Source organism: Olea europaea, chromosome 12 (assembly GCF_002742605.1).
Source record: "Olea europaea var. sylvestris chromosome 12, O_europaea_v1, whole genome shotgun sequence".
NCBI lineage: Eukaryota > Viridiplantae > Streptophyta > Magnoliopsida > Lamiales > Oleaceae > Olea > Olea europaea.
This window is the reverse complement of record NC_036248.1, coordinates 25,693,063-25,709,752: the sequence shown is the minus strand read 5'-3', so window position 1 is coordinate 25,709,752 and position 16,690 is coordinate 25,693,063. Positions and strand designations below refer to the sequence as shown.

Below are 16,690 nucleotides of genomic sequence, written 5' to 3'. Positions count from 1 at the left end.
ATAACAACTTAGAAAGCGTAATACAATTTTAAATACATAAAATCAAATTGCGAACGGCTTCAATTCCTCCTTAAACGTCGTCATCTTTATCTTGCTTTGAGTCATCGTTGTGAAGACCAGAAACATCCATGCTGGATATTTTCCTTCCTCTTGTAGCCCCAACACTTAGGTAGTCATTTTCTGCCTTGATTGGGATGTTGTCATGGTTGTCTTCCAAGCCACTATCGTAATACATGAACTCTTTTTGGATAGTTTATTGGAGTCGATGCATATTTCTTTGAGCCAAATGTCTAGTCGAATAACGGTCTATATAGGTGATAAATTTCGCTTTAGTCTTTGTTTTAAATGCGCCGCACCGGTGATTCTTCTAGCAACAGAGTCAAAGAAAGCTTAGAAGGCAGCATAGCAAGAATTTGTAAACTTATTGTCTAGACAAGAAGCTGAGAGCCCTACTAATGTTGAATCTTGCTACAGATATCAATTAGCCTCTCATTGGCCCCCATTTTTGGTAATAAAAATGGGAGGAATAGTGTTTTGTTGAAAAAAATGAGTGGTTGAAAAAAAAAAAAAAATAAAAAAATTTCAATTTACGTATAATATTATTTTTTGAAATATTCAGTGATTGAAAACAGAATAGAAAAAAATGAAATGAAATTTAATGGGGGCTAAATGGGAGTTAAATCAGCACGTATAAATCTGTTTGCACAAAATCCCCAGCATCTAAAATTCTTGTTGCTTATTTCAGTAATCCCAGATTCCAATGAAAAGCTTGCTTCAATGATCCCAGTTTCCAAAGAGTTCAGTTTCCACTCCCCACAAAATTTTGAAAAAACTTGCTCTTTCTCCGGTCGAGCGATTGGGTTTAGTTGAACCCTCTTCAGGCCATTCTCTTGCATTAACAGTACAGGCCTACTCAACGAGACCTTTGAAAAAGTCAAAAACTACTTCTAAGATTGAAAATCTATTTTGAAAATGCATGAATAAATTTTTTTAAAGTGTTTTATCTTAACTGGAAGAAATATTAGAGAAAGTTAACCTTAGATAGTCTCCAACATGAAGATATTTTACAAGTAAGAAACAAAATTCTGACACAGACTTTTAATCAACTATCTGCCCCACGTTTCCAGCTGGTCTCATTAGAAGTTCAATAACTAAAAATAAAGTCTGGTAGATTGTGATATTCTAAATTTCAAATGATCTTAAAAAATTGGCAATTTCAATTTTTATTTCCCCTTAAGAGAATACAAAATGTTGAGTCAACAAATCCATTTCATACATTTTATAGAGAGAGAAATGGGATCGAAGACAAAAATAAGGGGGAAGAAGTAAATCGGAAAATTGAAAAGTAGTAGTAGCAATAGCTTTAATTATGGACTCATTTTATCCTTGTGCTTGAAGCTAATACCTGTTTTGGCGACAAAAACGAGGTCAGAAATGCAAAATGCAAATTTCAAGAATCTGCAATACTTATTTGTGTTTAGGTGTCTTAATTTTTTCTGTCGAAAATTTAAATGGGAGAAAGAGATTAATGTGATGGTGGAGGATTTCAAATTAAGTGAAGGGAAAGAAGTGAAAATAGAAGGCAGAGTATCTATATACACGAATTGCAAAGATTTAGAAATTGAGAAATTGAAGTGCCAACATGCCAGGGAAGATGTGTATGAATACTTTAAAAGGAAGAAATCATGGTGGGGATTGGTTGTGTGAAATACGGATGGTGTAAAATACAGATTATACAGCATGAAGTGAGTCTATGAAGTACAATTGTTTGATGACTTGTTTTTGCAACAATATTTGAGCTCTAGATGCGGCAAGATAATTGAAGAACTGGATAAGGACTTAGACTTTGTCCTATTTTTAATTGGTTTATCTGAGCTGCAATCTGAAAAAGAAATAGGAAAAAAATGACTAAATTTTATGAAACTTGTTCCAAGTTTCAAATGCGGAAAATTTATTTATCCATAGTTTAAAAAAAAAAAAAGGTTTATTTGGAATATAATCTTGTGTTTTAGGAAATGACGTGGAGATCGAAATAGCGTATCAATCGATCAAATTAATCTCCATCCATTACAAATTTCTGTGAGTGAAAATACTTAAATATTTTTGAAGTGTTGATAAATTAATTATATTAGTACATTACATGTGATTATGTGAATTATTTATTCAATTACATGGACTATCATGGAAATGTTCTGTTACTATAATATATGTGGAATTACAAAGATTGTACGTGGATTACTTGTGAATTAGAATTTGAGACATATATTGCGAATGTGTTGGTTGCAAGGGAGACTTCTCGGGTGACAGGAGATGTGCTTTTGGTGATCACATGAGGATTGATCACTTCACTATGCCGTTGTGATGAGAATCATAGAAGGCAAGCTAATAATGATCTATTGCATGTTCTGGAGTGATATTGATCAATCAGAAGAAAAGATCCTAAACCAAATAAAAAAATGGAAGGAATATGAAATATGCGTGAGAACACACGGGATGCACAAAAATGCATATAACTTTCGTCCATGAGTACAATCTAGAAATGACTTTCGATTCTGCACAAGTTTATCAGATGACTTTGTCCAACTTTGAGGGTCAAATTTGATTGTTTAGGGGTCTATTTTTTGCATTTTTATGTTCTAAATTAGTTTAAGGATATTTTTTTTATTTATGGTATTTTAGTTTTATTCAAATTTGTTATATAGTTTTTTAGTTTATTTGAATTTTCTTTAAAATTAGAGTTTTTTTTTTATTAGGAGTTTATTTTATGCCTGTAAAAGGCTCATTATTGTACAATAAAGAAATTTTTTTTTTAGAATTAATCATAATGTGAAATATCAATTTTTTTCAATATTTGTGGCGTTGAAACTATATACGAACTTATCAAAGATTTATGCTCTTTGTGGCGTTTAACTTCATAGCAATTTTTATAGTTTTTGTGATCACTAGGTCAACATATTATTGGGGATTGTGTTGGTTCTTTGATTCCATAAATTATTAGGTCAAGCTTCAAACCGGGATTTTAACTTTCTTGGGATTTTGAATCAATCTCGAATGTGTTTCATAACTACTATTGTTACATGAGTTCATATCAATTGGTATCAAAGCTTTGGCTCTAAAATTTGGTTTTAATTTTTTTTTCTCTCTCTTTTTTTTTAATAAGAAAAGAGCTTAATAAAAGAGTAAAGGGATATCAAGAAAATTTGTGAAAAAAGTTCACAAAGAAAAATATATTCAATTTCAATGTCAAGATTCGAGGGGGAATCTTCTTAAAGAGAGAAAATGATGAGAATCATGGAGGGCAAGTTAACAAGGATTCATTGCATGTTTCGAAGTGATACGGATCAATTGGAAGAAAAGATCCTAAACCAATTAAAAAATGGAAGAAATATGAAGTATGTGCAAAAACGCATAGGATATACAAAAATGCGTATAACTTTTTGCTCAATTGTTGAATTTTTATACATGTGTATAATTTGGAAATGTCATTCGATTCTACAAAAGTTTGTCGGATGATTTTGTCAAACTTTGAAGGTCAAATTAGTCTGTTTAGGGGTCTATTTTTGCGTTTTTTTGTTTTGAATTAGTGTAAAGGTATTTTTGTTATTTGTAGTATTTTACTTTATTCAAATTTGTTTTGTAGTTTATTTGAATTGTCTTTAGAATTAGAGTTTTGTTTTGATTAGGAGTTTATTTTATGCCTATAAAAGGTTCATTTATTATACAATAAAGACTTTAAATTTTTTAGAATTAATCATAATACGTAATTTTTCAATCATAATACGTAATTTTTCATTTTCTATCATGTTCTTAATTGAACAAAATTTATCAAATATTTATGATATTTGTGACATTCAAATTATCCGAACTTATCAAAGATTCATACTCTTTGTGGTGTTCAACAAATTCATAGGAAAGTCCATAGTTTTTATGATCACGAGATCTACATATTGTCGACAATTGTTTTTGTTTTTTGGTTCTATAAATTATTGGGTCAAGTTTCAAATCGAAATTTTAGCTTTCTTAGAATTTTGAATCAATTTTGTATGTATTTCGTGGCTACTATTGTTACGTGGGTTCACATCACGTTGTGATGAGGAGATTATTGGTACCTTGGGTGAGATACTTCCTGGACGATTGGGAGGCGATCAAGGGATGTACCTCTAGTGGCTATAGGAGGATGGTCCACTCGACTGTGATATTGTGGTTATTGTCAGGTAGGATACTTCTTATGTGATCATGTGAGCTGTTAGGGGATGTGCCTTTGATAGTCACAAGTGGATGCTCCACTCGACTGTGTCCAGTTGATTATTGATTGCTGATGATATACCATAGAGCTCTATCCGATGCATAGTATGTAAGTCAATGGCCCAATAAAAATGAAAGTTTCAAATGGAAATACTTCTCGTTTACATTGCTGATTTTATCATGATTGCGAGATGATATTTTCTAGTATTAAGAGAATTATTCTTATCTTGATTATTATTACCTGATCTTATATTGTGAACTGTTAAGTGATGTAAACTCCATTTTTGATAAAAATGTATACATGAGAAAGTATAATTATTTTCAAAATTCTTCATCCACTGAGTTATCAATTCATATATTTTTCCATAGTTTTTTTCTTTTTGCCAAGAAGTAAAACTTAGTTTTAGCAGCTTTGAAGAACTTGTTGATTTTGGAGCCACAGTCACATGACATGTTTAGGTCATTGCATCGTTTGAATTGAGCATGTAAACATTATTTTATGCCCACATTCTTTTTATGTAAAATGACTTTTCAGTATTTGGCATATAATTGGTAGAAATTTCAAGTTAGCCTTAATGGTAGGTCTGACATCTAGTTGGCATCCACTATCATGTACATCACGTTTTGAATCCACTGTGGTGATTCGGAATGAGACATGTCACGTATCCTACGGAATACCCTGTGATGCATATGGTAATATATCCAAAGATAATGAAGGCACGAAATGTTCGCATGAAATAAATGAAGGTGTTTAAATAATAGAGTTTGCATTCATGGGGCATGTAACTATGACAAATTATGGCAGATTTTGGGCCTTTTGGCCCATAATTTAAACTTTATTCACATTTGTTGATTTTTTTATTTTATTTTTTTAATTTTTTGTATTTATTTAATTTAAATTTTTAAATTTTTAAATACTGTCTTGGTTAGACTCCAATTCGACCCCTTGACACTTGATCATCTCCATTTTTTAGGTCAAAGTTCGGATCGATTTTTGAAATGTTGTTTACGGGTTAATCAAGAGATTGCATATTAGAATACTCAAACTTACTGTTCATTAATTTGTTGTTAAATTGAAAGTTTTCTACTTATTTAAGTTATTGTCCTCTATTATTATGCATCACTTTCATCAAATTATTAATTGAGGGAGGAAAGTTTGATAATTAGAGATATGTTAACTAGTAATCGAGAGTCGAACTTGAATATTTTATCTTGGATCTAATGATTGACAACACAACGAACCAAAATATTTATTGAATACCATTATATCAGTAGGTTTAATTAGTGAAATCAAGACTTCTAATTATTTTCTTAATTAAATTCTACCTCGATATTTTCTGATTTCCCTATTAGAATTTGCTAATTTAAGTTAATTATGAAAACCCCCCATTTTAAAACTAAATAAAAATCTACGTTCTATTAGGGTTACTTTTAATTAGGATTAAATAAAAAATCATATCTCGTAGGATGATACTTCACTCAATACTTTTGAAATTATATGTTTATATATATATACACACACACACCAGCGGATACTATTAGCTTTAGTTCGACTTACCTTAATGTTCAGTACAATTCTAAATCAATTCTCGTTAGTCTTATAGTTGAAATAAATAGAATTGAATAGCTTTAAAGATAAAAAAAAAAAAAAAAAAAAAAAAAAATTGTAATACAAAACAAACATTGATATCACCGTCATTAACTATTCTTATTTTCTGCTAACAATACATAATGGTGCGTAAACAGCTATGCTTCCTCGGATCCTATCCTAATCAATTAAAAATTAGCACTTGAACATAATTACCAGTCGATAAATTAAAATTCTTTATTTTTCATATTCACTTTTAATCATACATTTACATATTAAAATACTTTGTACGTAAATTCAAAACATCATTTCTCCCATTTTTCTTTACAATGGCCTTATCAACTAATTTTGACAATAAAATAAGAAAAAGTGTAACTTCTATATTTAAATGAGTTCTGATTATGGCTTAATTAACAAACAAATAAAAAATTGTCATGGTTAATTTATAGTGTATGCACGTCGTATCCCACTTGTTATTTAAATTGCATTGGTACATTCCATTAGTTCATGCACTATTTTCATTAAATATAATCAGTAGGTCGGTAAGTCAAGACAATTACGTTTCAATTTAAATATCTCATGCAGATTCGAAGTCTGTCCCTGATATTTCTACGAGCACTAAGAAGAGAATGTGCTAGACTAAGGCAAACTTGGGTTAATAATTCAAATGGTCACTAAACTTTGCAAAAAAATTCACGGAGTTTCTGAACTTTAAAAATCATACAAATCATCATTAAACTTTACAAAATGTTTATACGGGATCACTGAACTTTAAAAATAACTCCATTCACCACTAAACTTTGAAAAAATTTTACATGGAATCACTGAATTTTGCAAAAGGTTTCCAAAGTTCAGTGATGAATGGATGATTTTTAAATTCATAATCCCATAGAAACCTTTTGTAAAGTTCAATGATCCCGTGAAGACCTTTTGCAAAGTTCAGTGATAATCTGAATGATTTTTAAAGTTCAATGATCCCATAAATTTTTTTGCAAAGTTCAATGATCATTTAGGTTATTAACTAGCAAAACTTCATAGAAGTTATATATCGAACACCGAAATCGACGATGCACTTAGGGATCAATTTTTATTGGGGGTTGTTTGAGCCCCATTTTTCTTTTAAAAAAAATACATTTTGAAATAGTGTCATAATGGAGAATATGTGATTAAAAAATAAAGAAAAATTTTAGATCTACGTGTAATATTATTTTATTGAAAAATGTGTGATTGAAATAATGTTAAATTACTATTGAAGAATGTATTTTGATGGAAAAAATTGAGCTCAAACAAAGGATAGAAAAATTCTTTTTCAGCTAGGAGACCTAAATGTGAGCCTCACCGAAAGTGCATCACTAGGATTGCGTTTCTTCCCACTCAAAAAATGTCACCCTGCCACAGTAATTATTACAAAAAAAAAAAAAATACCAAAAAAAAAAAAAAAAAAAAGAGTTCTAGTCAAAACAAAAGATTTGCGAAAAAAGGAAAATTTTCATTGCCAGAGTGGACAATGGAGCGCATGGTAGTCCCCTATGCAGTTGCGTAGTTCATGTGTTTTAGCCTCCAAAGCTCGCTGCTCACTGCTATGCAGTAGCATAGCTTGGACAACTATGCGACCGCATAATTGTCCGATTCGCATAATTGTCCATTGGACTACTCCTTTCACCGCTTCTACCAAATTGATCCAAATTGTTTCGAAATTCGGCCCCAACATGAAACTTGTACTTTGGCTTGCACACTCCATCCTTTTGAACTCCATAACTCGAACAAGTAATTTACGTGGCTTTATTAACCCTTCAAGTTCTCGAACTTAGCTTTAGGCTCTTCCACTCAATCATCAAATTCTTGGTAATTTGTGGTCTCCCTTGGATCACATCACAAGGACTCCTCTTGTGCAGAGTTGAAGTCTGTCCCTGATAGTTCTACGAGCACTAAGAAGAGAATGTGCTAGACTAAGGGTTAATAATCCAAATAGCCACTGAACTTTGTAAAAAAATTCACGGAGTCACTGAATTTTAAAAATCACCCAATTCATCATTGAACTTTATAAAATGTTTATACGGGGTCACTGAACTTTAAAAATAAATCTATTCATCACTAAATTTTGAAAAAAAAAATTCACTAGAGCACTGAATTTTGCAAAAGATTTTCAAAATTTCCGAAATTCAGTGATGAATGGATGATATTTGAAATTCAGTAATCCCATGAAAACCTTTTGCAAAGTTTAATGATTCCGTGAAATTCTTTTGCAAAGTTCAGTGATAATCTGGGTGATTTTTAAAATTTAATGACCCCAATAAAACTTTTTATGAAGTCCAATGACCATTTATGTTATTAACTAGCAAAACTTCATAGAAGTTATATATCGAACACCAAAATCGACAATGCACATAGGGATCAATTTTTATTAGGGGTTGTTTGAGCCCCATTTTTCTTAAAAAAAAAATATACATCTTGAAATGGTGCTATGATGGAGAATGTGTATTATAAAAATAAGGAAAAAATTTTAATTTATGTGTAATATTATTTTATTGAAAAATGTAGGATTGAAATAATAACAAATTAACGTTGAAAAATGTATTTTAATTAAAAAATGAAGCTGGAACAAGAGCTAGAAAAATTATTTTTCAGCTAACTTACAGTCGTGTCAACTAGGAGACCTAAATATGTGCCTCACCGAAAGTACATCACTAGCATTGCGCTTCTCCCCACTAAAAAAAATTGTCACCATGCCACAGTAATTAGTACAAAATAAAATAAAATAAAAAAATAAAAAAGGTCTGTCTGAGAAAGAAGACGACAAGTATTATACTTCAACATGAAGTCATAGAAACAAACTTATTAATATTAGCCATCGTTTGGCCCCCTTTTTTTAAAATGAAAATAGGTGGAATAGTGTTTCTTTGAAAAATGAGTAGTTGAAAAAGAATGAAAAATTTTCGGTTTACATGTAATATTATTTTATAGAAAATTGTAATATTAAAAATAAAAAATAGAGAAAAATGAAATAGAATTTAATTAAGCCAAACGCGGCTTAAATGTCATAGAAATTTCATAGAAACCTTTTTAACAAAAAAAAAAAAATATTTCCAAGAAAGTTCCATATAATTTTACTCTACCCTGCTGGACAGCCAAGGTGAAGTCCAAGTTCAAAGACGGGGCCGCCCACAGCCGCCCCCGTCCAACACTGGTTAATTGAATTTTACCTCCTTCCTATGTACGTGTTTCGGCCGACTGTCCACGTCCACACTGCCTCCCAAAAAGATGGATAGTGTTTCTTTAACAATTTCTCGGTATTCCATTGACAAAAATTCAGTTTCCTTGAAAATTTGTGGCATCAAATCCTAAACTTCCGATACTCATGATTCACACACAGACACCTTAAAAGATAACCTAATTGGCTAATCCCTTAGGTTTATTGTATAAATATCAGGATGTTGTAATGACGACATCGACGAGATGATAGAAATCAAACAAGAAGCATCATTCAAAGGCAGATGCAGATACTTGAAGTTAGATGGACACAATCAAACTTACAAAAAAGTCGTGAAGAATTTTTTATTTGAAAATTTACATCCAAAAAAATATACCCCATGTAATTTTACATCAAAAAATTGACGTGGGTATGACTTGTTCGGAGTAAGATTTCAAAAATATTTGATGTCATATCCCATGTAAAAAAATTTAATAAAATTATGTAAATTATATTGAAACTCTGTATCGCAAATATAATAATAATAAAATTTTTTAAAGAAAATACGAGTTATACGTCTCGTTTAAAGAAGCATGTTTGACACATTGTAAACTATTTCTTATATCTATTTGGATCATTCAGTATGTCTATGATGTAGTTCTCGAAATAGTTTCAAGATGATGTAGGCAATTTGTGGATTCGGCTAGCGTACGATCGTTGGAAAATTTTTAATGTTAGCATGCTATCGAAATTTTCGAAATATTAGTTTGAAATGACCTATTTTTACAAACTGTAACATTTGTTACAGTTAGTCGTTTCAACCACCATTAACAATGTAGAAAATTAAGTCGTGAACACTTCAAAATGATTTCAAAAATGCAATATTTCGATTTCATTTGACATCTCATAATGATTTCGAAAAATGAAACAAAAGCATAAAACGTTTGGGGGTCACGTGATCCATGCCCACTCCTGTGTCCGGACATCTAACGGTGAACAATCAAATAAAGAATCAAAAATTACAGAGACCTCAATCAACGTAAACTTTCAGAACACGGAGCTGAATATGGTGATGGATAGGCTGAATATAGTGTGTGCAGAAGATGGAAAAGACGGCGGTGTGGACGAGTTTTCAGTGCTCTTTGATAAAGAGCCCGGTTTGCAAGAAGTTAGAAAACTTTCGATGTTTTCGATGTAAATTGATGAAGAGCCCAGTTTGTAAGAAGTTAGAAAACTTTCGATGTTTTCGAAGCAAAAAGAGATGGTTTCAATAGGAAAATTGAATTGTTATTAATTTAAAAAGGACTATAGCATTTTCAATCCTTAACAAAATATATAAAGACTCAAAACAAATCTTAATCTAATCAAAATCCTAATTCGGTAGACAAATATAAATAAAATTAAAAACTACAAAAATGACGAAAATATCCTAAAATTAACTATAAAAACAGAAAAACATTAAAATAAACCCCTAAACAATAGAATTTTGATACCAAAAGTTTGACCATATTGGCCGAATGCAAAATCAAAAAAATGCTTTCGGATTGTACTCGCCCGCGAAAATCCGACAAGTTACGTGTGTTTTCGTACGTCCTTCTTTTTTCTTCTCTTTTTCAGTTATTTTATAATTTTATTTTCGAACTTATGCGCATTAGAACTGGTAATTGTCATTTGTCAACAATGCTAAATTGAACTACTTGTACATTTGCCCACTCAATAAACGCCACTATGCCACAATAATTTCTACTCCCTCCGTCTTATTTATATAAGCCGACTTTTCTTATTTTTTTGTCCCAATTATATAGTCATGTTTCTTTATTGAGAATGTTTTGTTTTGTTGGTTTACTAATATACCTCTATTTAATTTGTCTAATTATAACCAAATTTTCCCCACTTAATCTTGAAATTGTACAAAAATTTATATAAGGGTAAACTAGAAAAGTTTTTAGCAAAAATTGCCTTTTCAACAGTATTAAATAAAATTTCTTAAGCTTATATAAATGGAATAGATAGAGTAATGTGGTAATTAGCATCTGTACCGCCTTTTTTTTCTTCTTTTTTTTTTTTTCAACTTCTTTACATACATTTATTTTCAAAAATACATTAATACTAATTAAATCATGCCTTTTTGTTTATTATATATTAATTTTCAAATTCATAAATATTTCAGCCTTATTTATTGGATCTATTTTAATCTTTCCTATCTTCTGAGCCTATCAAGCAACTATGAAAAATTCTTATTTAACAAAATAAGGATTTAAGAATATTTTCCAAAGACTCTTTAAATATAAAATGTTCTCTAGTTTGAAGAATCAACTAATATTGTTAAAATTGGATTAGACCAACCAGTTCAATCGTGAAATCCGAGAGCCGCTCCATAGCTCGTTCATGTTGCAACCTAAAAACCTTATATACATAAGGTAGTACAAGACCCGATAAATCGGCAAATTAAATGAAAATTGGTGGCCAGGATACAGTTCGACCAGTTTTAGCTATTGATTTTTTTGAACAAAAAATATGTTCAAATTCACCTTTTTCAGTTGTTTCTCAAAATAAGGATTTGCTCACTCAAATACACATGACATTTTTCACAACTAAATATAAAATGTATGTGGAGAGGGAAACACCACCCAATTAGAAACAAAAGATGCAAATGAAATAGCTAAAGAGAGGCAAGGACAATGATTGTTAAAAAAGTACTCCTATATAGCTCGACTGGGATTGTATTCTCATTTTAAGTAACGCTAGATTATAGGCTAAATGAAAGGTGAAAATAAATTATTTAATTTCACTTATTATTTAATATCATATTGATGCCGCTTAAACTAAGGTTGCAATTAGACATGGGCGTGGTTTGATTTGGATTGGTTTCTACTCAAAATTGAAATCAAAACCAAAATCAAATTAGTCGGTTTGGGTGAATTTCAACCCAAATTAATCCATTCTGATTTCTAAACCGAATTGAACCACACAAATCGGTTCGATTCGATTCGGTTCGATTAGTCAGTTAGAACTTTTAGTTCAAATTGAATTTTTTTTAAAAAAAAATTGTCCAAATTTTTAGCCTAATTAGATTACAAGAATTAAAATAACTAACTACTTGTCCAAGTTTTGGGCCTTGTAGCTGAATTTGATGTTTCTATGTTCTATTTTAAATTAATATGGATTGTTTTACTCTCAAAATTGAATATATTATGGATGGATAATTAATTTTTTCAAATTTTAATTTTTCTCTCCCCCAAAGACAAGTTATTGTAAAGTGTAACGGCCGAGAGTTATTTTACCGATGACACAGCCCAGTAATCAAGACTAATCATGTCTAATTAGTAATTACCCAATTTTTTATTTATAATTTTTTACAGTAAAAATTAGAGAAAGGAAAAAAGTTTGTTAGAGACCAATTTGATCTTAACAATTATCTAACTAGGTTTATGCTTCGACATGAAGTCATCAAAAGATACGTAGGATTAAAGCATTGGAAATTTCATAGAAACCTTTTCAACATGAAAAATAAATTATTAATTCTAAGAAACTTCTTCACCTTTTCTTGTCCTTCTAGGAGAGGATTTTTCTTTAACAATTTTTCGGTGCTCCATGACCTAAATTTGTTATGTAATAATGTGACAATTCCAAGATAACCTAATTCCTTAGGTATATAAATTTGATGACTATGTTAGAATATTTTATATGGACTAACAGAATTATTATTAATTTACTCAATTTGTGTAAATCAAATATATTATGGACATATATTATTGAGTAACAGGTACATAATGTATTACTTATTGTGTCATAACGGGATGGACTTGACTTATTTATTGTTGTGGGCTCTATCCAATAGCTTTAGGACTTGCTTAATATATGTTATAAATATCAAGAATGATCTCCTAATTACTGATGCTTAGTTTATGTTAAGCACTGAGGACGTGATACACCATTTAATTGGTGAATATAAACAACAGTGACATGACACATCATTTAATTGGTGAAGCATAAGTTAAGCACTGGTGTTTAGAAGATCATTTTCGTTATAAATATAACATATTCTCGGTATGGTCAAATCATTTATTATACCACATACTAAAACCCTAATTCATATCAAGAGGGGAGACCAGAATGAATTCTCTCACCGAACATAATTTATTCTCTGTCTCTTACAATTTTCTGTGTAGTTGTGATCTTTGTTGAAGAGATTTGATGTGATGATACCGATGAATCAAACACTATGCTACACAGAAAATAGACAATTATATCTATGTCTCTTGATTTATTGATATTCCCCCTTCTCTCTGACTAAGCAATCTGCTTGTGTGTTCTTTGCATGTGCTGCCTAACAATCTAATCTTTTAATCTTCTTTTATGGCTCCTGTATATGGAATCTATTCTTATTTAATTTTTAATTTTTTTATTTTTTTGAAAAATGGTTCTTGATTTTAATATAGACTGAGTTGTTTCTTTCAGTTAGAATGATGTCATATAATTGAAGAAGACGAAATTTGGAATGAAAGCCCTTTAGAATTTGAAATTGGAGCCGTAATTATGGACTAGCTATGGTTCTCAAGATGGATGAAATATTGTGAAGATTGCATTATTCATATGTTCGTTCATTGAAATAATAAAATTAACAATTTGGACGTGGTCTGGGGGAGAGTTGTTGGATCAGAATTTCATATTGAATGCAACACACTCTTGCTCTCCCTATAATCTCCATGCAAAAAATTTGTTGCTTTGATTTGGATGCATAATTAATTGCAGGAGTGAATAATAATAAAATTCTATAGAATAATTAGATTTCCATCTTTTTATTAATCATATTGATTATGTGAGGCATCATTTTCAGACCATAATACTTTTCCCTATTTACATTACATTGAAAATAAGGAAATTGGTCGTAATGATGAGAATGTGATAGTATCTACTGTAAAAAAAAATACTTTCCTTTAATTGAAAATTTCCATGTAAAACAAAGTTAAACGAACACCGAAAGATAGATGATTTTCTTGAATTTTTTTATTTTTTTTTTGCAATGGAAACAAATTTCATCCCCAATACCAGTAAAATTTATCTCTTTAATTGATAATTTTCATGTAAAACAAAGACAAACGAACACCAAAAAACACTTTTATTTCAACCTTTTCCACGTGAAAAATTATACTAATCAAACATAATAATTTACGATTCCCAGAAAAATAATTTATAAACAATTCAATTTTTTGGAATTCGTTTCCTTTCCACCCAAATTCCATTTTTACAATCAAACGGACCCTAAGAATCCAATGATTTTTCATGACTGAATTAAATCAAATTACGAATGTGGTAGAATATGGTAGACTAGGTCACACACCAATACTGAAGGGAATAAGAAATTTCAACTACCATTTAGGGTCACTTATTTGGAGGGTGAAAACTAATTCTAATGAAAGATCACTAGATTGCCTTGCTATCCACTGGTAAGGGAGAGTAGTTGCACCAAATTAATTAATAATTCAAAAACCAAAATTTTTTAAAAGTATTCCAAACTTATCTTACTTTTTCAAAACGTTGCATAGGCGCGCTTCTTTGATAAATATTGTTTGAGAAGTGATTATTTGAAGAAAAAAGTTTTTTTAACATGTTCTTAAAAGGCAGGAAAAATTATGAAGAAATGCGAAAAATATTATATTAAATGTATAATTAAAAATAAGCAAAAGTAATTTGCAAATAATAAAAGTAAAACAATGGCATTCCAATTTTTCCCTAAATTTTATCAGAAAAGTTATTGTTAGGTATTAGCTAACCCATCCCACTAAAAATTTTAGGTCATGCCAATTAAAGCACCTAAATGTGAAATGCCGTGCTACACCAATTACTGCACAATAAAAGAGAAACTACTTTTTCGTCCAATTTGAGCGAGAAATTGTGAATTATACTCAATTTCTAACTAGATTTATACTTCAACGTGAAGTCATTGAAACATACTTAGTATTTTAAATATCAGAACTTCATAGTGTCCTTTTCAATATGAAAAAAGCAAAAACATTTCCAAGAAACTTCTTTACATTTTCTTGTCATCTCTGGAGACATAATTGTTCTTTAACTTTTTTCCGTGTTGCATCGTTCAAATTTCCTCGAAATTTTGTGGGATCAACGCACAAAGACGAAACCCTAAATTTCTTGTCTGACACATTCAGAGACAACCTTTTTCCATAGTATAAATAAGATGATCAGATGTAGAGAAATCACACAAATATATATACACATAAGCCTCCACCCACCATTTGCAGCCCCCCACCCCCACACACACCCCAAGAGAGACAAGAAATTTCATTGGTTTCAAGATGGGATTGACACAAAAAAACACCACTTCATCTTTGATAGTTATACTCTTTAAAGTTCTTTGGTGGGACATTAAGGATTTTTTTTCAAGTGTCCATTTCTTTCTCCAAACTTTTCCAAGGTTTTTTCCCACCAAATGGAACCTTTGGAGGAAATCCAATCCATCTAATAAAGAATCAAGAACTTCCGAGGCCTCAAACGGCGAAAACTTTCACATTACAGAGTTATATATGTTGATGACTAGACTCGGTATAGAGTATGCAGAAGATGGAGGGGACGAGAGTTTTAGCATAGACGAGTTTGCAGCATTGTTTAATGAAGAGCCAAGTTTGCAAGAGATTAAGGAATCTTTTGATGTTTTCGATGATAAAAAAGATGGTTTTATTGATGCTAATGAACTGCAAAGAGTTCTGTGCAGCCTTGGCCTAAAGGAAGGATGTGAATTGGAACAATGCAGAAGAATGATCACAGCTTTTGATGGTAATGGTGATGGAGTAATTGATTTTTATGAGTTTGTGAAATTCATGGAGAAATGTCTTTGTTGAAGGCTAATTTTTCATCTCCTTTTGTCATTTGGGCAAGACACATAATCTTGAACCACCAAATAAAAAGATTGAACTTTTCATTAGCCATGCAGAAATTGTATTCTTCTAAATGTGTGGTGTCAATAAAATAATATAAAAATAATAATCTTTTTCACTTAAAATTAGGAAACATGTAGAAATACAGAAGCTTATATTTGATCATGTTTCATACTGGAGCCAGCTTAGAAATACAGTATATTAGTGCTGTACTTCATCTGGAACCAGCTGTTGTCACTAGTCTACGAAGATCCAGCAGCTCCATGATCCACTGATCCGACAAATAATTGGGTCGAATAAGAGCCACTTTTCCACAATTTCCCTCGGAATTCCCTAATAGAATTGCCCTTCGAAGGAAAGATTTGGCCTGAATCGATTTTGGTTAAATGGATTGTTGTGAGTAGGTGAATGCAAAGCCTGTTCAACACAATCTCCTTCTTGTGAATAGCTCCAAGGCTTGGATGGCCCATCTTCACGAAAATGTTTAAGCCTTGAGTAAAATAACTCCTCAACTTGATCTGGGGAATTTTCCTTTTCAACCTTAAACTAAATGGGCATGGCGGGTCAATTGTGTACCTTTATTGTTGTTTGCTCCAAGCACTCTGCATGAAATACATGACGGCATGAAAGAATGGCAGCAGCAACGGGGATATCCCCATGTCTAGAACTCCAAGGCGATCTCTGTGAAAGAAACCTCTTACACAATCCACATCTGAAATTTTCAGGAGGCTTACAAGATCCGAAATCCAATTTTTCAGCACCTGATTCCCT

The 16,690-nt window shown here is 31.1% G+C and overlaps 1 protein-coding gene across 1 annotated transcript; it reads left to right on the top strand.

Moving 5' to 3' along the window:
- The first annotated feature begins 9,945 nt into the window (after positions 1-9,945).
- On the top strand, positions 9,946-16,194 carry LOC111406832 (probable calcium-binding protein CML30). The gene is made up of 3 exons (XM_023036200.1): positions 9,946-10,217; positions 15,583-15,849; positions 16,104-16,194. The coding sequence occupies exons 1-3, from the start codon at positions 9,946-9,948 to the stop codon at positions 16,192-16,194; spliced, it is 630 nt and encodes a 209-aa protein (XP_022891968.1).
- Positions 16,195-16,690: the final 496 nt, after the last annotated feature.